This window comes from Myxocyprinus asiaticus, chromosome 19 (genome assembly GCF_019703515.2).
Source record: "Myxocyprinus asiaticus isolate MX2 ecotype Aquarium Trade chromosome 19, UBuf_Myxa_2, whole genome shotgun sequence".
Taxonomy (NCBI): Eukaryota; Metazoa; Chordata; class Actinopteri; order Cypriniformes; family Catostomidae; genus Myxocyprinus; species Myxocyprinus asiaticus.
The window spans coordinates 46,658,857-46,684,106 of NC_059362.1; the positions used below are offsets into that span (position 1 = coordinate 46,658,857).

General features: G+C 38.1%; 1 protein-coding gene across 3 annotated transcripts in view; it reads right to left on the reverse strand.

Annotated features, from left to right (window-relative positions):
- The window catches only part of LOC127409711 (probable methyltransferase-like protein 24), a 32,622-nt gene extending 12,262 nt beyond the window's left edge, over positions 1 to 20,360 (reverse strand). Inside the window, exons 1-4 of one of the 3 annotated variants that reach the window (XM_051644461.1) lie at positions 20,148 to 20,360; positions 19,221 to 19,346; positions 8,614 to 8,712; positions 5,020 to 5,156 (exon numbers count right to left, since the gene is read on the reverse strand). In XM_051644461.1, the coding sequence (XP_051500421.1) occupies positions 5,020 to 5,156; positions 8,614 to 8,712; positions 19,221 to 19,346; positions 20,148 to 20,216 (431 nt within the window). In that variant the 5' untranslated portion in view covers positions 20,217 to 20,360. Of the gene's footprint in view, positions 1 to 5,019; positions 5,157 to 8,613; positions 8,713 to 19,018; positions 19,122 to 19,220 lie in introns of those variants that run through there. The other 2 variants (XM_051644460.1, XM_051644462.1) reach the window with 2 other exon arrangements.
- Between the last annotated feature and the right edge of the window lie 4,890 nt (positions 20,361 to 25,250).

The following is a 25,250-nucleotide window of genomic DNA, read 5'->3' on the forward strand; positions in this document are numbered from 1 at the left end:
GACGAATCTCAGTTGCCTCTCCGTGTATGAAACCGTCAATCCACGCATCTTATCACGTGGCTTGTTGAGCGCGTTACCAAGGAGACATAGCGCATGTGGAGGCTTCACGCTATTCTCTGCGGCATCCACGCACAACTCACCACACGCCCCACCGAGAGCGAGAACCACATTATAGCAACCACGAGGAGGTTACCCCATGTGACTCTACCCTCCCTAGCAACCGGGCCAATTTGGTTGCTTAGGAGACCTGGTTGGACACCCTGGATTCAAACTGGTGACTCCAGGTGTGGTAGTTAGCGTCAATACTCGCGGAGCTACCCAGGCCCCCAAAACAGCGAGTATTTGAATGTTTACGGATTGACTCCATTGACTTCCATTGTCTCACTGTAACAAGGGATGAATTAAAATTATTTTTGAATGCAAAAAATCTAGTTTCCCAGTAAAAAATATCTAAACATCTTTTAAACAAGATACATTTACTTGAGAAGCAAATTTGCATTGAAATTAAGACTTGTTTTCAGAGAATTACCCAATTGGTTTTTCTTATTTTAAGCTTAAATCTAACAATTTAATGAGCTTTATGATTAAAACAAGAAAAAACTATTTGCCAATAGTGAGAAAAATATACCCAATTTAAGATATACTCTCTGAAAACAAGTCTTAGGGCCCTATTTTATGAGCACTAGCACTATGTTATAAGTCATAAATGCAAAGCCAGTGGGCATAGCCATGAAGGTTTGATATTTTAGTGCAAGCGTGCGCTAAGTCTAGGCGCAAGTGGGTTTGGTGAAATTGCATGTGCAAAGCGCTAATGGGCTGGGTCAAGTACACTTTAATTCTGAGTTTCTTCTCTGGCACCATCTGCATCCTATTATATAGTCCATTCCCTGTCAAGCACCAGCGATATAAACAAAGACAGCACATTCATAAGTAGTTTGTAGTGTAAATGGACTTTTTGCAATGAATTAGAAGAATAGAAATATGGACGTTCTTTTGTGCATTAACTGCATCCTTGTTGAAGTGACACTCCTTTTATGTGTGTTTATGTACTTATATTTATAGTGTGTGTGTGTGTGTACAGTGTGTGTGTATACAGTATATACAGTGTGTATATATACAGTATATACAGTGTGTGTGTGTGTGTGTGTGTATATATATATATATATATATATACACACACACACACACACACACACACACACACACTCCAGGTGGGCTGTCATGTGCCTTTTACTGAGGAGAGACTTCCGTCTGGCCACTCTACCATACAGGCCTGATTGGTGGAGTGCTGCAGAGATGGTTGTTCTTCTGGAAGGTTCTCCTCTCTCCACAGAGAAATGCTGGAGCTCTGTCAGAGTGACCATCGGGTTCTTGGTCACCTCCCTGACTAAGGCCCTTCTCCCCTGATCGCTCAGTTTGGCCAGGCGGCCAGCTCTAGGAAGAGTCCTGGTGGTTCCAAACTTCTTACATTTATGGATGATGGAGGCCACTGTGCTCATTGGGACCTTCAATGCTGCAGACATTTTTCTGTTCCCTTCCCCATATCTGTGCCTCGATACAATCCTGTCTCGGAGATCTACAGACAATTCCTTGGACTTCATGGCTTGGTTTGTGCTCTGACATGCACTGTTAACTGTGGGACCTTATATAGACAGGTGTGTGCCTTTCCAAATCATGTCCAATCAACTGAATTTACCACAGCTGGGCTCCAATCAAGTTGTAGAAACATCTCAAGGATGATCAGTGGAAACAGGATGCACCTGAGCTCAATTTTGAGTGTCATGGCAAAGGCTGTGAATACTTATGTACATGTGATTTTTTTTTATTTTTTTTTTTTATAAATTTGCAAAGATTTCAAACAAACTTCTTTCACGTTGTCATTATGGGGTATTGTTTGTAGAATTTTGAGGAAAATAATTAATTTAATCCATTTTGGAATAAGGCTGTAACATAACAAAAGTGTGAATACTTTCCAGATGCACTGTGTACAGGTGCATCTCAATAAATTAGAACGTCGTGGAAAAGTTCATTTATTTCAGTAATTCAACTCAAATTGTGAAACTCGTGTATTAAATAAATTCAATGCACACAGACTGAAGTAGTTTAAGTCTTTGGTTCTTTTAATTGTGATGATTCTGGCTCACATTTAACAAAAACCCACCAATTCACTATCTCAAAAAATTAGAATACATCATAAGACCAATAAAAAAAACATTTTTAGTGAATTGTTGGCCTTCTGGAAAGTATGTTCATTTACTGTATATGTACTCAATACTTGGTAGGGGCTCCTTTTGCTTTAATTACTGCCTCAATTCGGCGTGGCATGGAGGTGATCAGTTTGTGGCACTGCTGAGGTGGTATGGAAGCCCAGGTTTCTTTGACAGTGGCCTTCAGCTCATCTGCATTTTTTGGTCTCTTGTTTCTCATTTTCCTCTTGACAATACCCCATAGATTCTCTATGGGGTTCAGGTCTGGTGAGTTTGCTGGCCAGTCAAGCACACCAACACCATGGTCATTTAACCAACTTTTGGTGCTTTTGGCAGTGTGGGCAGGTGCCAAATCCTGCTGGAAAATGAAATCAGCATCTTTAAAAAGCTGGTCAGCAGAAGGAAGCATGAAGTGCTCCAAAATTTCTTGGTAAATGGGTGCAGTGACTTTGCTTTTCAGAAAACACAATGGACCAACACCAGCAGATGACATTGCACCCCAAATCATCACAGACTGTGGAAACTGAACACTGGACTTCAAGCAACTTGGGCTATGAGCTTCTCCACCCTTCCTCCAGACTCTAGGACCTTGGTTTCCAAATGAAATACAAAACTTGCTCTCATCTGAAAAGAGGACTTTGGACCACTGGGCAACAGTCCAGTTCTTCTTCTCCTTAGCCCAGGTAAGACGCCTCTGATGTTGTCTGTGGTTCAGGAGTGGCTTAACAAGAGGAATACGACAACTGTAGCCAAATTCCTTGACACGTCTGTGTGTGGTGGCTCTTGATGCCTTGACCCCAGCCTCAGTCCATTCCTTGTGAAGTTCACCCAAATTCTTGAATCTATTTTGCTTGACAATCCTCATAAGGCTGCGGTTCTCTCGGTTGGTTGTGCATCTTTTTCTTCCACACTTTTCCCTTCCACTCAACTTTCTGTTAACATGCTTGGATACAGCACTCTGTGAACAGCCAGCTTCTTTGGCAATGAATGTTTGTGGCTTACCCTCCTTGTGAAGGGTGTCAATGATTGTCTTCTGGACAACCGTCAGATCAGCAGTCTTCCCCATGATTGTGTAGCCTAGTGAACCAAACTGAGAGACCATTTTGAAGGCTCAGGAAACCTTTGCAGGTGTTTTGAGTTGATTAGCTGATTGGCATGTCACCATATTCTAATTTTTTGAGATAGTGAATTGGTGGGTTTTTGTTAAATGTGAGCCAAAATCATCACAATTAAAAGAACCAAAGACTTAAACTACTTCAGTCTGTGTGCACTGAATTTATTTAATACACGAGTTTCACAATTTGAGTTAAATTACTGAAATAAATGAACTTTTCCACGACATTCTAATTTATTGAGATGCACCTGTGTATATATATATATATATATATATATATATATATATATATATATATATATATATATATATATATATACAGTGTGTGTGTATGTATATATATATATATATATATATATACATGTTTAGGAAGTTCTGTTCTCCTGTTTTGTGTGCAGTTGTGTTGTGTTCTGTTGTCACTATCGCTGTTTTTAAATAAACAAAACGAGTTTTCGCTTGAACGCCCCAGTGTCATGAGGGGGCTGCGTGAACTGTTGCTCTCGTGTCCTATCATGAACGCACACAGGAGATCAACGGTCAGTGAACAGTTTCACTAAATAATACATTAGATTTCAGTTTGTTTCTCACCAAATCTTATCGTATGCTTTCATAACAATCATGAGTCTCATGGAATAATTTATTAGACTTCTGAATTATACTTTTGTGTTCTTTTGAAGCTTGAAGAGGTGGTCACCATAAACCGGCCTTGTATGACATCACTGAGCACAACATTTATTCACAATTATACATAATATTATTTGTACTGATTTTAATTTTCATACAATTTATGTAATAAAAAGAAAAATCATTGTGTCAAATAGGATGAATTTCATGGCTGTTGTAGTAAATGAGAGTTCAGGTAAAAATAATGTCAATGAAAAACATCTAAAATAGTCTTCTTTATTTTCTTTGTTTCAGATGTTGCGCTCATTCACTGACAACTTTTTCTTTCTTGGCTGTAAATAAAGTTGTACGTGTTTGGCACTGTTCCACATGACACATTATGTGTAATATATCTGCTATTGAGGTGATTCGTACAAGATTGAAAGGCAACAGATAAAGACAGAGGCAAAAATCTTGTAGAAATATTTATACTGTATGTACGCAAATTAAGTTTGATTTTATTATGAGGTGACAGATATGACTATTTTAACAGCTGTTTATTTTTACCTGCGGGGCAAGAATCTCATAGAAACTGTTAAACATTCGCTGTGTGGACGGCTTTGTCGAATTGTCCATTATAATGCAAGTGATCTTGTTTCCACACTGTTCATTTGCATTGTAGACAGTGTTATTACACACACAGGACATGCTGATTCAGGTAGTAAAACACAGGAAAGCTTGAGGGTATGATTTATGGCACATGTCCTGACACAACCTCCATTCTTAGCTATAATGCATTATATAAGTGTGTACTGTACGTAAATGTACGTTTGATCAAACCACTAACAGTAAGTATTAAAGGTTCAGTGTGTTTGTGCTGAAATCATGTGCGTTGTTAGAGTATTGTTACTTTACTAAAAGATCACTTTTACCATTTTCACCTGGAAAAACCCCATAGACTTGTACTGAAGGAGAGAGTCCAGCCAGATTTAGAGAGCAGAAAGACTCTTTTCACTTGAGTCAGTAAATGTACAAGTCTATTTAGAACCTTTTCTATCAAGAGTGAGACAGCAATAGAGTGTGCATCAGACTCACCTGAGAGAATACATTCTGCAGTGTTTAGAAATGATGCGTTGCATCAGACTGAACCTGCCATCCAAACACAGAACCCATGACCCATGATGCTCTCTGTCAAACACTGGCGGCCCAGACAAAGGGCTTTCACATGACACCTACACAAACACATACAACATTGGCTGACCGTTCACTTTCATTGTATGTAAAAAGAAGATTCAATGAAAGTCAATGGTGACTGAGGTTAACATTAGGCCAAAAAGGCCTATTCACAACAAGTGCGAATTGCGAACGAGCTTTTGAATAAGAACAATGGATTCCTATGGCGCTATTCACATCGGGGCTGACAGATTTTTAAAAAAATCTATTTTTGAAGTTACTTAGACATTAAACACCTAAAGAACATTGCATGTTCACTGCTCTTGTCTTTGGTATCTGAGCACAAGGAATTATTTGATGAGCGGCTACAAAAATGCAGTGAGGAGGGAGTTATTATGGCAAGAAATTGCAAAAAAAACATGAATCAGTGGCGAGTTTAATAAATGTATTAAACTGAAATTGATTATGAATTTTTAGCTGGTTTTTTACTGACGTTTTCATTAAAGTTTGTGTGTTTTGCAGTAGAGGATGTGAGATTAACACTTGTGCTATGTTCGTTTTGTGCTAACGCATTTTGTGTTCCCGGTCAAAAATGACCGTTCCACTAAGATTGTTAATAAATCTCTCATATTGCATATACTGTATTAGATCTTTTATCAACTTCTTTTTTTAGTAATTATGACAGGCTTTATGCTCCTTTTTTTAGCATATTAAAAAAATTATTTATAGAAGGATTCACTAAACTGAGCTCATATCGTGCTAGTGGGGGACACTCCCTGCGGAAAACTAAAAAATATATATAATAATTACATCATAAACGAATAATCGCTTGCTTGATCCGAACACAATAGGTGTCGTTTTAAAGCTTAGAATCTGGAGTTTACAGTGCAGCTGATCCGACCAATTCTTAAATAATGATTTTTAATTTACTGACAAATAAGAACTGTTTCGTTCTCATCATTTGCAAATTTGTTATCACAACAATTATATTCAGAGTTGGTAAAAACATAAAAAGAGGAGATATCCATGTGTTATATATCGTTAGAAGAGTCTCAATTTGTAGAATGCAATAAGTAAATTATTTTCACTCAGCGGTCAAACTGCTGTGAGTTTTACTGTATGAAATTCCCTCAGACACATTAATATAATAAACAGGAGTGTCTTTTTGTCACATTTTTCCTTATTACCTCCTGAAACATACATATAACATAGAAAATGACATCGTAACTTACAGCAGACTGCTGATACAAACGAGCCCAAACACAACATAATACGATGAGTAGATGTTGAAATATTCCTCAAAGAGCGTACGTGTGTGTGTGTGTGTGTGTGTGTCTGTCTCTCTCTCTCTCTCTCTCTCTCTCCCCCGAAAACACACATACACTGGCGGCCAAAAGTTTGGAATAATGTACAGATTTTGCTGTTTGGGAATTAAATTGGTACTTTTATTCACCAAAGTGGCATTCAACTGATCACAAAATATAGTCAGGACATTACTGATGTAAAAAACAGCACCATCACTATTTGAAAAAAGTCATTTTTGATCAAATCTAGACAGCAGCCATCACTCCAACACCTTATCCTTGAGTAATCATGCTAAATTGATCATTTGGTACTAGAAAATCACTTGCCATTATATCAAACACAGCTGAAAGATATTTGGTTCATTAAATGAAGCTTAACATTGTCTTTGTGTTTGTTTTTGAGTTGCCATAGTATGCAATAGACTGGCATGTCTTAAGGTCAATATTAGGCCAAAAATGGCCAAAAAAGAAACAGCTTTCTCTAGAAGCTCATCAGTCAATCATTGTTTTGAGGAATTAATGTTCTACAATGCTTGAAATTGCCAAAAAACTGAAGATTTCATACAAAGGTGTACACTACAGTCTTCAAAGACAAAGGACAACTGACTCTAACAAGGACAGAAAGAGATGTGGAAGACCAGATGTACAACTAAACAAGAGGATAAGTACATCAGAGTCTCTAGTTTGAGAAATAGACGCCTCACATGTCCTCAGCTGACAGCTTCATTGAATTCTACCCGCTCAACACCAGTTTCATGTACAACAGTAAAGAGAAGACTCAGGGGTGCAGGCCTTATGGGAAGAACTGCAAAGAAAAAGCCACTTTTGAAACAGAAAAACAAAAAGAAAAGGTTCGAGTGGGCAAAGAAACACAGACATTGGACAACAGATAATTGGAAAAGAGTGTTCTGGATCTTAACCCCATTGAGCTTTTGTGGGATCAGCTAGACTGTAAGGTGCGTCAGAAGTGCCCGACAAGACAGTCACATCTATGGCAAGTGCTACAGGAAGTGTGGGGTGAAATGTCACCTGAGTATCTGGACAAACTGACAGCTAGAATAACAAGGATCTGCAAAGCTGTCATTGCTGCACGTGGAGGATTTATTGATGAGAACTCTTTGAAGTAGTTTAAGAAGTTCTGAAATGTTTTTTCAAATTGTAATAGTGATTTTTCATGTTATTAATGTCCTGACTATACATTGTGATCAGCTGAATGCCACTTTGGTGAATAAAAGGACCAATTTCTTTCCATAAGAGCAAAATCTGTACATTATTCCAAACTTTTGACCACCAGTGTATGTGGTCATCTAAAGGATTGGGATGCTCCTGAACTCTTAATATTTCTGTATTTTGTAGTCTAATCCATTCATGTCCAATGGCCGGTCATTTTTGACCGGGAACACAGCAAGTGTAACAAAGTGAAATAAAACCAAAAAAATGTAAAGAAAATGGCACATTCCATATGTGAACAAAGTCAAGAAATTTGATTCCAATTGGATTAAAAAAAAAAAAAAAACGCAAGAAAAACAAGTCGTCAAGGTCAAAATTATCGGAACGCAACATAAGGGTTAAATTGGAGGAACTTGTACTGTACTGGAATAAAATTAATTTTCGTTAAGCATCACCTATTTTTCGGGAGTGAATTTGCTTTTCATAAAGCTTGAGAAAAAAAACCGTCTCAGGCTTAGTGTGATTAGGCCTTCACAACTCTGTTTGTGTTTTACGGAAGAAAGAAAGTCATACAGGTTTGAAAAACGTCATTTTTGCAACACAAGTAAAGTAGGTATAACTGCAGGCCGGACATCTCCAAATGGGGTTGGGGTTACTCCAGAAGGGGGCAGGGTTACTCCAAAAGGGGGTTGCGCCAATTTCAAAAGGGGTTAGGCATTTGACAAGCCAACATAATCACTGTTTTCAAACAACTTTTCTAAACACCCCTTGATTTCCATTCATTGGACAAACAGATGGTCCCACCAGTCAGTCAGACGTTGACATGTCAAGACGTTCAAACAAACTGATGAAGTTTTTGAAAGTCAAAGTGTTTAAGACACTCTTCAGGAAGTCAAAGTACCAATGGATTACTGATAGTGACTCTCAACATGAAAGTGAGTTAACAGAATGTATTTGAACATCCAAAAATTGCACACTTCACCTTTAAGAACAATAGTCAGTGGGAGATCTTCTAAATGTATAAAAACAATAGGTATATTACCTTTGGTGTAGAGATGTACTTGATGAATCTGTCTGCTTCTTCCTCCAGACTGTGTGACTCAGTGGCCCAGGGCTCCAGGTCGATCTTCCATCGAGGAATCTACACAAAAGTAAAAACCCTTTAATTTCCAGACATGCACACAAGAGCTGATTTGAACAGACGTGTAGCCAGCATCAGGTGTGTTGATTTGAGCTACTCAAAGTTGGTCAGTTTTTTTTTTTTGCTTTTGTTTTTTTCTCCCCAATTTGGAATGCCCAATTCCCAATGTGCTCTAAGTCCTTGTGGTGGCATAGTGCCTCAATCCGGGTGGCGGAGGACGAATCTCAGTTGCCTCCACATCTGAGACCGTCAATCTGCGCATCTTACCACATGGAGACATAGCGCATGTGGAGTCTTCATGCCATCCACCGCCGCATCCACGCACAACTGACCACGTGCCCCACCGAGAGCAAACCACATTATAGTGACCATACCCCATGTGACTCTACCCTCCCTAGCAACCGGGCCAATTTGGTTGCTTAGGAGACCTGGCTGGAGTCACTCAGCACGCCCTGGATTCGAACTCGCGACTCCAGGGGTGATAGTCAGTGTCAATACTCGCTGAGCTACACAGTCCCCAGTTTTTGTTTTTAATAGAGCAAGTTACATACTTCCATATCCCAAAGCGCTGTGGCTATTTTGGGTCTAAGTTTATTCATTCCTCTTACAAATGTCAAACAAACCCTGTTCTACATTAGCGAAACGCCTGGTTTGTTTAGAAAAAGAGTTGCACTGTGTTGTACTCTTCTAACTTTTCTGTCTCTATTCAGTCTTTTATTGTTCAGCCATTTAAATGTTTCTTAAGACTTGCACTCTTGACCTTCCTGAAAACTCGCCTGATGTCTTATTTAAAGGACTGTTCCAGGTTCAAGATATGGTAACACTTTATTTTCCATTATTGAGTCCACAATAATGCACTAGTTAAGCATAATAAGACCGTAATTAATAATTAACTATACGTAGAGTAAGGCTATCTTAGCCATCATTTACAACTTACTAAACGTCTTATTTTGTGTAAAAAGTCATGTAATTAATGCTCAATTCCAGATATCATATACCAAGGTTTCTAAACAATATTAAGCCAGTAATTAGGGCTAATAAGTGTTGGCTTTACAAAGCTGCTTCTAACTAATTAATAACAACTTGCAGTATTACTGCAAATACTGTAATCACCTAATAAACGTCAAACAAATTAATAACTTGCATAATGTTTCACTTCAGAACAAAGAGTCAGAATGTCTTTAAGATTTTAGCAATTATTAAGCAACAATTTAGTAGAACCAATAATAATAAAGTAAACATAGTTCAATAACCTTAAAATGCCAAATTATAAGTGCAAAACAAACCAATAACTTGAATGGGTTAAACTTAAAACAGCGGGTCAAACTATCTTTAATAGAAGATTTTAGTCATTTAATAGTAACAGCTTTGTAAAGACAATACTTATTAGTCATACTGTTTTAAATATATTTAAATAAAATTAAATACAACCTAATTAAAGCAAAACAAACCTGTAACTTGAATAGGTAAAATTGTTGCTTTAGAACAGGGGGTCCAGTTGTCTTTAATAGAAGATTTTTATTAGTCGTTTATTGGTAACAGCTTTGTAAAGCCAATACGTATTAGCCTTAATTACTGACTTAATATTGTTTAGTAAATTTGATTACGAAAACTTGATATAATGCTCTATATCAGATATCATATACTGTGTATATATACAGTATAAGCTGATCTCGAACTGGCAACCTTTCGATCTCCACAGCACATAGACATGACGCACTGACCGTTGCACCACGTTGCCACAAACTTTGCAGGTGATGGAAGAGACATGCCAAGCTGAGTCAGCAGGTTTGAATAATGAAAAAAGTATTCAAAATGGTAGAGAGCCGATGTGGCTGATATCAAACACAGCATAAAGAAAGACAAGTCCGGTCAAGATATTTGGCAGATACTCAAGATTTTTCAAGATAGCCCCAAGCTGGTCTCAAACTGGTAACTTTTCTGTCTCCACAGCAGAGAGGTATGGCACACCAACTGCTTCACCACATTACCACAAGCTTTACATGTGCTAAATAGACCATACCAAGCTGAGAGTCAGCAGGTTTTGAATAAAATAAATAAGAAAAGCATTTAGAAATTTCTCTCTACCATTTTCTGAAGACTTAGACTAAGGAAGCAATGATACATAAAAAGTTTTGTTTGAATTGAATAAGCATTCTGACCACTATGTGGTGCTGTCTCCAAACTGCTCAGATATCCTCAGGACATAATGATGATGATGCCTTACGATTTTCTTTTGAATTCAACAATGCATTCAAAAGATGTATATACAGTATACTCTCCTCTTGATGAATCAAATGGACCTCATACACCTCAGGATGTTTTCAAACCTACGCCTTTCCACTGCATCACACTGCCACAACACTGACAGTCAACAAAGGGACACATCAAGCTTAGAGGAATCACAGACAATCATCGTAGTCACCATAATCAACTTCGTATTCATGTAACTTTTCAACAAAGATGAAAATCTAAAATGTATTGAGGAAAAGCCCATCAACCATTCAATAAGCACAATGCAAAGATCTCCGTAACAACAGATATTTTAACTGCATGATTTGTCAAGATGGGGATTTGAACCCACAACATCAGATCTTTGACCAGACGTTCTCACACAGTGCCACTCAGTTGACATGCCAGGCTGACGGCAAAGAGACATCGCAAGGTTAGAGTCAGCACACAAGTGTGGATTATCTTTTGAACTAAAGCTGGCGCTGTCTCAAAACTGCTAAGGTATCCTCAGGACATGATGTAGATGATGCATACCAAGTTTCTTTTAAATCAGACAATCCATTTTTCTCACAACTTGGAATGCCCAATTCCCACTACTCGTAGTGGCGCGGTTGCACACCTCAATCCGGGTGGCGGAAGAAATGTCTCAGTTGCCTCCGCTTCTGATGACATCGCGCCCCATTGAGAGCGAGAACCCCTAATTGCGACCACGAGGGGGTTACCCCATGTGACTCTACCCTCCCTAGCATACCGGACCAATTTGGTTGCTTAGGAGACCTGGCTGGAGTCACTCAGCACGCCCTGGGATTCGAACTCTCGACTCCAGGGGTGATAGTTAGCGTCAGTACTCGCTGAGCTACCCAGGCCCCCCCTGACAATCCTTTTTTTAAGATATATCACTGATATCTGAAATAGAGCATTAATTGCATTACTTTCTACACAAAATAAGATGTTTAATGTAAAAGATGGCTGAGATAGCCTTACTCTCAGTTATGCATTAATTACCGTCTTATTCATGCTTAACTAGCACATTATTGTGGACCCTTAAAATAAGTGTTTCCCAAGGTATCGACAGCATTTGTGTCACAATGTTGATTACTATAAAAAAATAATTCGACTCATCCCTCCTTTACTTTAAAAAATGCAAAAATCTGTGTTACAGTGAGGCACTTCCAGCGGACCTCCAGGGGGCCAATCCGTAAACGTTAAAATACTGTTTCAAAAGTATAGACACAAGACGTGTCATCTTCTGGCTCAACCAATGATGTGAGTTTATAGAGGGACTACCTGTCTGTTTCAGTTAACAAACCTGAGCATCAGGAAAATCATTCAGTTGTGGAACGGTTTATGAATTAGAACTGGTTCTCGATTTCCAAATCTAAAGGTCAACTTATGATTTGGTTGTTGTATTCATCCATTTGATATAAATAAAACAAGCTTCTGATTTCACTTCTAGAAAATGCAGTTCTAGTTCGGTGGTGGGGCATTTGTGGATGTCTTCCGGCGAGTTTTGGGGTCTTGTCTCTCCAATGCATGGAGGAATTGGCTGCTGAACCTCGCACAGCTGGTTTCAATACATTTTCAGTATAGTCTCAGCTGCCACTTTTCAGGCGTGTGGACTCAGAGCCAAGAGTCCGAATTCTAGAAACACTGACTGTTAACACATGCAACAAATACTTAACAAATTCAGTGTTAATTTGAATACTGTGATTTCTAAATGAAAAGTAATAAAGCTGATAGCAAGCACTAGAACTGAAACATTTATAGGATAAGAGGGAAAAAGTGGGAAAAGCTTGGAATGTGGCAGAATATCATTAACCCAAATATCTCAAAATATAGCAGTGGTTGCCTGGAAACCAACAGTGTGTTATCAAAATATTCTGCGGCCTGAGTGTCTGTCTTTGAATGTGATTGTGAAGTGTTTGGAAGGACTGGGTGCATTTCCTTCTGCAAGTGAGTGTTCCTATCATTGCATGCGTGTTTGTCTTTGGATTGATTCTCACCAACATCAGCTCCTGTCTTATTTTATTTCATAATCTCGCCCAAACAAACCGTAATCCCAGGCAAGTGATTTTCTACACATCTGTGCTTGTTTCATATTGTATCGCTCTGCACTCTTCCTTCTCTCTTAAAATAATTTACTCTCAAATCAAGATTTTATCTCCATTTGTTTATTAATTTGGTAAGTGGTCTTGTAATAAGCAGCACAGTGCAGATAGTCTTCTCTGGCATTCTAGGTTATGCTGAATGCACTGAGTAACATTCGTTTCAATGTAATTAAACCCTTCATATGGTTCCAATTGAGCAACTATAAACCCTCCCTTTAAAAAGTGGCTTTTGGAGTTATGCTATGTGTGTGATGTCATAATTATGAAGTGTTTCTCCAAAGTTCAGATTCTCTTTTTCTAAAACATGAAAATTACATGTTGACCATTACGATCTGATAGGAGAGTGTGTATGTGACCTGCTACATCATTTTAAGTCACTTTGACCCAGAAATACATTTTGAGTTTTATGCACTAAAGTAAAAAAGGAAAGTCTCCACTTCTTATGATCGAATTGGTAACGCTTTACAATAAGATTGTATTTGTTAACACTAGGTATCTACATTAGTTAAAGGATTAGTTCACCCAAACATGAAAATTCAGTCATTGTTTATATGACTTTTTCTTTTTCTTAACACAAAGAGAGAAATTGTGAATAAATGTTGTGTTCGGTGATGTCATACAATGGCAGTTAATGGTGACCACCTCTTCAAGCTTCAAAAGTATAATTCAGAAGTCTAATAAATTATTTCATGAGACTCATGATTGTTATGAAAGTATACGATAAGATTTGGTGAGAAACAAACTGAAATCGAATGTATTATTTAGTGAAAATGTTCACTGACCGTTGATCTCCTGTGTGCGTTCATGATAGGGCATGAGAGCAAAAGTTCATGCAGCCCCCTCACAACATTTGGGCGTTCAAGCGAAAAATCGTTTTGTTTATCTAAAAACAGGTCCTCCACAGCGATAGTGACAACAGAACACAACACAACTGCACACAAAACAGAGAACAGAACTTACTAAACATGTCTGAAATGTTTGTAGTTGAAGAATTGATGCATTTCTATGCCCAGCCTTATTTTTTTGAACGGAGTACTCTGAAATCAATCAGAAACATAGAGGAGGCTACAGGCAGCCACAGTCACACCGTGTCCTAACATGATGGCAAACGGCACATGATAAAAGGTATACTTTCTATGTTAATCAGAGTTTTTGTCCTAACCAGCTGTGACGAGCGACGGTGCATTCTATCGATTGCTTGTTTTCTATTTTCAGCATCGCGTGGTTAACTCCGGCCACTGTGAGCTGGCAAAAAAAGTTTACAAAAATAAGGCTGGGCATAGAAATGCATCAGTTCTTCAACTACAAACTCTTCAGACATGTTTAGTACATTCCGTTCTCTGTTTTGTTTGCAGCCGTGTTGTTTTCTGTTGTCGCTTTAGTTTTGTTAGATAAACAATGTTGCGAGGGGGCTGCGTGAACTTTTGCTCTCATGCCCTATCATAAACGCACACAGGAAGTCAAGGTTCAGTGAACATTTTCACTAAATAATACATTAGATTTCGGTTTGAATTACACTTTTGCCTTCTTTTGAAGCTTGAAGAGGTGGTCACCATAAACTGCCACTCTATGACATCACTGAGCACAACATTTATTCACAATATCTCTCTTTGTGTTAAGAAAAAGAAAGAAAGTCATACACGGTTATAACAACACAGGGGTGAGTAAACAATGACTGAATTTTCATTTTTAAGTGAATTATCCCTTTAACAGGAACTAACAATGAATAATGCAATGTAATTTCAACATTTTATTTAAATTAAAAGCATACGTTTACATTAGTTAATGCATTATAAACTTGAACTAACAGAGAATAATTGTATCTTTATAAATTAACATTGACAAAGAGTAATAAATGCTGCAAAAATATATTGTTCATTGTTTGTTCATGACACCTAATGTATTTACTGATGTTAACATTAGAATTTTGTTAAGTGTTACCATATAATTATCATGTTTCTATACCAAACCTTTGTAGAGATATAGTCATTTCAATGCTTTTCTTTTTACTTTAGTGCATAAAACTCAAAATGTGTTTATGGGTCACAGTGACTCAAAGTGCAGGTCACATACAGTATATTGTGATTATTTTGTTATAGACCTGTTCAGCTGTGACATCAATTTGTAGGTGAACCCCGAAGGCTAATTAGCTGTGGGTTTCCTCAGGAATTTCTAATTAATAAGGTCTGTGGTAAACATTAGTTGAAGATACTTGGACATCATACTGTGACTTTTGAAGCCGCCGTGTTTTAAAAAAACAACCTTAACCTAAACACTAACCCTAATCTAACCCTTAATCCTAAACCTACCCATACCTCAACCTCGGTAGCAACAAATGTGACATCTTATGAGAATTTTGCAGAACAACATATAGCTACACAATAACTACATTGTATTGTATATATTTTAATGTTAGTACATAGTAGATAAAGACGCCTAATATAATGTGGGACCAAAAATTCAATTCAGTTTTGTGCATCAAGATGCATTATTTCAAGTAAGACGTCAATGACGAGACACGTGAAAACCAAAGACGTATGATCTCACTAACTATGTTTCCATCCAAGGATTTTTTGCTAAAAAGTTTTAGAGCTGATGGAAACGCAAATTATCGCAAAAATTTCACAAGTGTCGACATAATATTTTTCCGTTTAACTCTAGCGATGTCGATACTTCAAATGTCGTGAAAAACTAGTTTGGAAACACTTTTTGATGAGAAAATTGGCATTAACGCAAAAATATAGTGTCACACGACAGAGTTTACCCCAATCGTTAGCCTGTGTTAATCATGACGACGGTATACATCCTTAAAAGCCAATTTATTGTACGTGATTATGGATTGATCTTAACGGCATATAGATCCGATCTGCAAACATGACACTTCCAGGAGTGCCAACACAAATATCTCGTATCATGCACATCGACAAGTGCACGGAGAACAAATTAATGGCCACTGTTTGTGATTAATTTAATCATGGCAGACATCCGTTTATTTATTAAAGTTGCTTTTCCACACCATTCAAAATAATAGATGGCAGTTACGGAATTAGCCCACAATACAAAAAACATATCATTTCTATGCACAATACAAGGAGAAAAACATCAGTGTGCTTTTTTGGAACATTAACAGCCCAATTCTATAAAATTATTGTTTATCTTCTGAAAAAATGCTGGCAAAATTCCCTGTATTAAATTAAATAAATTAACCAACGAAAAAGCATTAAATAAAAGAATTAATTACCAAACGGAAAAGAATAATATTGTTCGGCCTATATAATTGAAAAGTGTAGTTTTGTAACTGTTGACGCTTCTGGAAAGTGAATGATGGCAAAACGGATGAGGAAAACAAACTATTCGCTCCAAGATGTGCTTGAAGAATGTACTCGTTGTGAAAGCGACGAGTCTGGGGATGAAGTTTCAGAAGTAAACAGTGATGAATCATATATTGACTCCGAGGCAGATGCAATGTTTCTGGAGGGAGGAGACATTACTCTCGACAAGTAAGCTTTGTCTAGCTTTGTAAATGACTGTTGTTTCTTTATTTTTCATTATAGGCAATTATCTGATGTAGAATCAGATATCGATTGGGAGCCGGATACTTCTCCCCCACTCAGCAAGCGGCCACATAGAGTGGAGCAGCAGGACAGCACCTCATCAAGAGAGGAGCCCCATCCTCCAACTCTCCAGAGAGGTTCTGCCAGCAGGAGAAGACCAAGAGGCAGAGGACGGGGGAGAGGGAAAGGTGGAAGCAGCAGTCAAGCTGGGATGTCAACGAGCACATCTGAAGAGAGATGGAATGATGTTGACGTTCCAGACATAACACCACCACAGCCCACCTTCAGACCCACCAGTTCACCAGGACCCCAGCTCAAACGAACAGCTACGTACACAGCTCTGCAGCTTTTCCAACTTTTTTTTTTACTAACTCTATTTTACAGACAATAACTCAAAATACCAATGACTTTGGCTTGACTCACCACTCAGCACCCACCAACCCGTGGATTGACCTGACATTGCAGGACATTTTTTTCATTCATGTCCATGGTCATCTACATGGGTGTAGTAAAATGCTCTGCATTTACTGATTACTGGCAAGGGAGTAAACTGTACAGCTTGCCATTCCAAAAACAGGTAATGACCGGAAAGAAGTTCCTCACAATCTGCCAATCCCTTCACCTCAGTAGCTTGGTGGAGGATGCTGCTAACGAGCAAAGGAGAGGCACAGCAGCCTTCGATTGTCTTTGCAAAATAAAGCCACTTTACCAGGAGATTAGAGAGGCCTGCAAAAGGAACCATCACCCTGGCCAGGAAATTGCCATTGATGAGCGAATGGTTACCTCCAAAGCCCGCATTGGGCTCAAACAGTATATGAAAAATAAGCCTGTTTGCTGGGGATATAAACTCTTCGTTCTGGCGGACTCCAAGAACGGTTACACCAGGGACTTTTTTGTCAACGAGGGAAAGCTCCACGGAAAGAGTTCCAAGGGTCTCCATTATGAGTCGTGATGGAGCTAATTGACACACAGTTGCTGGGCACCGGATACAAGCTCTTTGTTGACAATTTTTACACAAGTCCCACCCTTTTCCGTGACCTCCTTCAGAAGAGGATCTGGGCTTGCGGAACCATCCGCACAAACAGAATTGGATTCCCGAAAAGGAAAGTCAGCAATCTGGACTCAAAATTTACCGCGGCAGCAAACACTGGATCAGGAACGACTCCCTCCTCTTTGTCCAGTGGCGAGACACAAGAGACGTCTTCCTGTGTTCAACACTCCACAAGGCACATGCGGAGGACACAGTACAAAGGAGGGTCAAAGGTGCAGATCAGCACTGGACAATGAAGGACATCCCAGTTCCACCAGTGGTAAAGGAGTACAACCAGTATTCAACTATGTTTTATGCATTTTGAAATGTAATAATATGTGTGGTTGATATATTTATGTTTTGGTATATTTTTCTCAGTGTTGTTTTTTTCTGTCCATCCAGGTGCACGGATGGAGTGGACCTTTCTGACACCCTGATAGGGTACTATAAAGTCATTCACAAGACCCAGAAGTGGTACAAGATGTTATTTTATCATTTCATGGACATGGCAATTGTGAAGGCCTTCCTCCTCCACAAAGTCATTGCAAAAGGTAAAGGAGAGGTCCCTATGCACCAGAAGGCATTCAGAGAGACCCTTGCTGAGGAGCTGGCAGAGTTAAGGTCTCACTCCACAGCCAGACCCGTATCTCCTGCTCCACGCAGAGCACATCACAGGCCAGTGCATATCAGTGGACTCAGCACCACTGGTCGGCTGAAGTGCAGGCAGTGCCAAGAAAAGTCACCAGTGAAGTGCTCCACCTGTGATGTGCCTTTGTGCTTTATCCCCACACCTGCTACAATGACTGGCATGTTGCTAAAAACCTGTAAAAGTATAATTGTATGTAAATAGTTTGGTGTGTATTTCTTATATAAACTGCTTTTCCACCATATCACTTGTTTTGACTCTTTTATATGCACAAATTTGAGTTTCGAGAAGGGAAAAAAACACTCTAATGTGTTTATGCTTCAGTTACTCTGTGTCAGCAATACTAATAGTGGTGGGATATGATAGCTCTAAGTGTAACCTTTCATTAGAACCTAAAATTATGACTGTACGTTAAAGCTTTCAAAAGTAACAACCTTTTTATCCTAGGCATGTGGCCATGGTTACCAATGGTCCTTTGGAGTATCCAAAAGGCATTTTTGGAATACGGCTGGACATACCCTTAGAAAAACATGTATAAAATATTCATTTTATGTGGTATTGTTATAAAATTTGAACTTGGACTAGGTAAGGCTTCATGCTGTGGTCCCATTGTATTTTCCAACTAATAGCTCCCAGTTATAGTCATCTGCAGGCATCTGTATGCAAAAAAAAAAAAAAAAAACCCTTCTATTTCAGTGTGTTCAAACTTCTATTATTCAAAATCAGTAGCACTTACAGTGATTCTGACTGCTGGGGAAAAACTTCAGAGTGTCTGCTTTCAAAAGAGACCAAAACCATGCATGTAGGCATTTTACAGGATTGGGAAGAGGCTAGACATGCTAGAAAAGGACATGAGGTGGACTTAATGAAGACAGAAGTTTCATTTCTGGGTGTGCTATCCCGAGACATCATGACTGTATATGATCGATTCATCTTACCCTTCTGTGATGTTTCTCTGGCGGGCAACACATGGGCCCAACATCGCCCAAACCATCTGTTGCCGTGGGAATGCCCTTGTGATATGAGTGTTGTTTTTGGGGTCCAGTGGGTCTCTTCCTCCAAACCTGCAGCCAAAAGCCATTGAACTCCACGTATATGTGAGCGCAAAAACACAGTAGAGACAACAGAACACACACTCGCAACAGCAAACACTTTTTCATCGTCTTCCGAGAGGTCCACTGGAGTCTCGTGTCTCTTTCTTAGTCACTCGCTTCTCAGTTAGTGATTCTCACTGGAAACAGTTCTTACATATTAGTCTTTCCATCGTAGGGGTATAACGGTATATGCTAGTTGGTGACTGATAGAGATACGCTGTGAGAGCAGGATGTCAGAAATAAATGCTGATATATACTTATAATTGAACAACAGCAAATCAGATGTGCACAATTTTTTAAAGTGAAACGAACACTTGCTTTGCACAATATTTACTCAAAAGTGAGTAAACTTGAAAAAAAAACCTTGAAAACAGATTTTCTTTATGATCCATTGACAAAACTATTGGTAGATATTGGAACTGACACAAGGGAAAGTTAACAAGCGAACACGGACATTGGCCGATAATCGTAAAATAGCCAAATCAAGGCAGATATATCGGTCTAGAGTCTGAACAATCTGTTTTATAATATTATTTTTAGTGTTTAGGGTCTTTTAATCTCTTGCACTGATGACATTCTTTATGAACAATCTCTTATCTCTTAGTTTGCATCCATCCAGTTCCAAATAAAAAGAGAAAATAATAAAATGAGATGAAGTTTCATCTTTCACCTGTGAAGTATTTAATTCACTGGATTATCCAAAAATAGGCAATACTACTAAGATTTTGTTCATACCGCCCACCCCTACTTTAAGGTCTCACTGGCTCGCACCCCATGATCCTTGATTTCTCCTGCACATCTTCTATGCTCCATGTCTTCAGCATGTGTTCTCTCGTTCATTCAGTCCTGTCTTATCTTCTTCTGCGTGTGTCTGTGTTGAGGCTGCACTGAAGAACTCTTGGGGTACAAAGTCCAGCATTGCTAAACATCTTTGGCATGCTGCTGTGAGTGTGTTTGAGAGTTCGAGAGAACTGCAGAGCTCATTGAGATGTCTGGAACTCCACTTGTAGACCCTCCCATCTCTCAAACACACTCACACACATATTTCCAAAGTGTTTGGAAGTCTCTCCGCCCATGTCTCTGGACAGCTGTGTAACTCTAGACAAAGACACACTCTCACACACACACTCCGCCCCTTCCATTGCACAGCACAATGATTCACTATGAGGGTTCATTTATGAATACGGTCATCAAACAGTATCATGGTATCACCATTTAAAATGTACAATGGTGCAACCACAGTGCTTTTGTGTAAGAAAAGACAGTGAGAAGGACAGATGGACAGATTGTACATTGTAGGTAAAAACAAAGCTTTTGTATGACTTCAGAAGAATACGAATATACTGCACAAGTCATTTGGACTTTATGGCACTTTTTAATCTGACACAAGGATAGACAGACAAATATTGTCCTTGCATGTAAATCAGAATGTTGAGATGACATTCTGTACATTGGTCAAGATTGCCCCCTTTTGGTATTGTGGAGCAGTAGATATCAGAAACCAATTTGATTGCACATTCACAGAAAAGAAACAGGGCTTTGTTGAAACCTGTTTGTCTATCTTAGCATGCTACCAATAGTTTGAACAGCATCTTTTCTAAACCTCAGACAGTACAAAGTTTAGTGTGACTGATCTCATGCAAGCACACAGTATTTAAACACATCCCTCTTTTAGTTTTTGTATTTATTGTTATGTTCTATGAAGATTTTTAGAGCTGAATTTATTTCCAAACAGGTAACTGAATCTGTGTTAGACGCCTTGTTGATTACCTTGGCAATCCATCAAATATTGTGCATGTTTTAGAACCTACACTGAAACAAATTACTAATAAGATTAATTTAAAACTACACTATGTAACTTTTGTTTGTTAATTAAAACAAAATGTTATTAATGAGAGAGTGCATCAAAAAATCCATCTTCCAAACTATGTCTTTACTCGAATACACTTTGATAAACCTATAATAATAATTTATATTTTAGAGCTGTTGGGACGGATTTCATGGGAAATTGCATACATACGGCATTCGCCCGTGCGTGTCACGTCATATCCGTACACAGAGAAAATAAGCTCCAGCTATTGTAGCGCGTGTATGGTGTTGGAGTATCTAAAGCTAAACGTTTGTTGTCACAACGAACAAAAAAAATTGACCATGGATCATTCAAAACGGCAAACCTCCAGAGAATCACCGGATGTAAAAACAAAGAAACCCCAAACAGAGCAGGGTCTACAAGCACAAAGGGAATGCGACAGAGTCCGTAATAAAACCCGAATCAACATCGGCTTGGATTTTCAGAGGTGCCGACAAATCCGAGATTTTAAAGGATTTAAAAGCGACCCAGAGATGGCTTTTTTCTTCAGGTGTTGATAGGGTTTATGTATAGTTGTGTATTCACACGTCTGTGTGTGTGTAGTGAAATACAATAATTATACTGTAATCGGTGCAGAACTGTTCACTTACACGTGTGTATTTTTCTTTATAACGGCAATAATTTATATAAATAAATCCTTTAGTTCTAAGCTTGCCAAGAACATGTGAGTCTTGAAATTATGTTGACCACTGGTTGGTATCAATGACAATCTATAAATTAGTTACTACCGTGGTCTATTTGGACAGAATATCCTGCAGTTATAAAAACTTTACAACATTTGACCTTATCAGACTAACAATCGTTATGTCTAATGTTAACAAACATTGCCTAACTTTTGTAACATCATTTATTTCAAAACATCAATGTTTCCAATAAGTCAAAACAACAGCATAAGATATGTCTCTTATCTTTTCAGATGACATGTCTTTTCCTTTCTTTTGTTATTTATTTATCTATTCGCTTTGATAAGATGTCCTCTATTCATGTATACACCGGTGCCTCGAACCACATCCATGCAGAGGAGCAGAGCCGAAGTACGACTTACGTCATTACCAAAACAATGTTCTTCCGCAAGACACATGCAGTTTTATTTTTTAACCGCTAGAGGGCCAAAAGTTACATAGTGTAGCTTTCATTTTTATTTCACAATTTTTTGCACACAGTTTTTCTAAGTAAATCTTAATGGAATAAAATTAAGATCTACTTAACTTTATTACATAATATTGATTAAAATGAGGGAGTAAATTTAACTTAAAGGGGTCATGAAATTTTCTATTTTTTAAATAGTTTTATTATCTTCCCTGAGGTCCACTGATGATGTTAGTAAAGTTGTTTTGCAGTCATAATTTAGTAATATTTGATCATTTTCCACCCTGTCTCTGGCCCTCTGTCTGAAACATTCAGTTTTGGCCTAAGCGCCTCCTTAAAACTTCAACGTAAACGCACACTGTTATGACTGGCTAACATCGTGCAGCCCCTCAAATACAGCCATACTCGAACCTCAACCGGAAGAGAATGAACAAGCTCCACAACATTATAAAACTAAATGTCAGGGTTTACACATAATGCACTTCCAACACATTGCATCTGAATATATTAAACTGTTCATCTCAAGCACAATTGTTAACATCGTCTACGCCAGACGCGAGAGTCGCATCGTGTCAAAAGCAATAGAACCCATGATAATCAATGATGCTGTCTACCATGGAAGCATCCGTTGCGGCGCGTCGCATTGCGGCGATAGTAAACTGATGTCCCGTTTCATTTTGCACTATACGCGCTGGCGCTACTACTGCCAACAACACACATAAATGGTTTAGAAAGTCTGTGTCGACGTGCCCGGTGTAGACAGCCTCAAGTCATTGCATCACATCAACAGATGTGCCTGGTGTAAACAGGGTGTCAGCACATCAGTCATGATGACATATTAAATATTCATGAATGAAACTGTTTACTCGCGGTTTTTACAATCGCATCCAAAAACGTTTTTAACCGCCCCATCCTTCAAGAACAGTTCCTTGGCAAAGCTTGAATCATACCAACAACTACAAATAGCGCAGATGGGTGAAAGAAAGCATCCATGACAGCGTTTGTGCTCAAAACAGCAGGACAGCAGCTGAATCACAGAGAGCTTCTCCGCTTCAGAGTTATAACTTGACACCGCATCTTTTAAAAGCGACCCGAGATATGTATCAAGCGGTCAAAGACGTCTGTCTGTGCATGTTTATGTAGAAAAACATTTAAATCCAGACAGGCACATGAAGTGTCCTAAGTCCACTTTGGACAAACCTCCTATGACAGGCCCATCTCTCTTCTAGTGGGCGGGGCCAAGGGTGCAATAATGTAACACAGATTTGTGCTTTTTTTTTAAAGAAAAGGAGGGATGAGTCAAAATACTTTTTGCGGTAATCAACATTATGCCACAAATGCTGTTGATTGACCTTAACTTGTACTGAACCACGAATATTCCTTTAAGTAAAATTTACTTGTCGTATTTATTTGCTAATTTGAGTAGATAGATAAAATAATATTTTCTACTTTAGGACTGATACATGTTGACACATTGTAAAGATAAACTATCATGAATAATATTTACTTATAAGCTAGAGCAAACATTTGTACATGTTTAAATGTAGAATTTACTTAATATTTTCATGTTCACTCTTAAACTAACGTATTTAATGTAGAAAGTACTTTTCTGCTATATTTATTTCACCACAAAATAATTGTTTTTTTCAGTGTAATTATTATTATGTTTTAAATCAACTTTTGAATGGTTTGTTGCTTTTTAAACAAGTACTTTAATTTTATCAAAAGCTTTAATTGCTTTAATTTTTTACTTCTGTTCCAACTCGTTTTCTGTCTTATCTGAAGCTTAAAATATTTCCTGTACAGTTCATACGTGATGTCTGGTTTTACTTTGTATTGCTCTCTTAATCGCCTTTTCTTGTTAAATTATTCTGAGATCCAAAAGTCTAAGATGACTAATTAAAAAGGTTCTATTTTGCATTACAGATTATATTATCAGCGTAACATTTTGAAGTTGAAAATGCCTTCGTATTTGGTATTTGTTAGTATTTGACAGCATGCACTGGAGCTGACATGAACAAAACCCAATGATCATGTTCTCCAGCATGATTAGAGAATGTTCAGTCTTCTGTGCAAAGTATGTAACATGATCAATGTCACAAACTATCATGCATTTGATTTGTGACCTAGAAAAAGTGCAAAATCTTAAATAAGTTATATTTTACGTTATAAAATTTCTGTTTTAATTTCTTCAAAATTCAAAAACGTTATTTCCAGTTTTAAATGAAAAAAAATAAATCTGTGGTTTCAGACTTTTTTTTTAACCCCATCATTTCTCAAGTCTGAAATGATCCATGTTTACGAAAATCTTTAAACCTGAAATTTCTGTGTTATTTTTTTATATGACTGTGGGATGACACTAAAAGCTGTATTTTGGAGGGAAGGTGGTGAAGCTCATTTGAGGGCCAAGGTTAAGTTACAGTACTTCAGATAAGAAGTGAGAATCTGTTTAAGAATATCAGTGGCATAACAGCCATGTTGTAATATTTGTATTGGTAGACCAGCTTCGGTCTGTACCTAAACAGTCATCAAATACATAACAATAAAACAAATCAATAACAGTGTGAAAGAGTGTTTGTTTGTGTGTAAAGTTCAAATTTAAGCAGTATCTTTCAAAATAAATGTATGTCAGTGTGAATCATTCAAAGTCCTGCTGTACAGACTTGAATGATTATTCTCTGTGCCAGATTTCCAACCAATTCTAGTTTCACTCACACCAAAAATGGCTCATTTAACACATATTATCAATCACAATTTTGTCTTCCATTAGCAAGGAAGAAGGTATGGTACAGTAGACAATAACACAGTTAATAACAGTAGTTTTCAGTTATTCTTATAGCAGTGATGACAAACTTTGTACTTTATCACCAAACTCTGATAACATAATTTGCTCTTTTTCAAAACCTTGTAAGCTG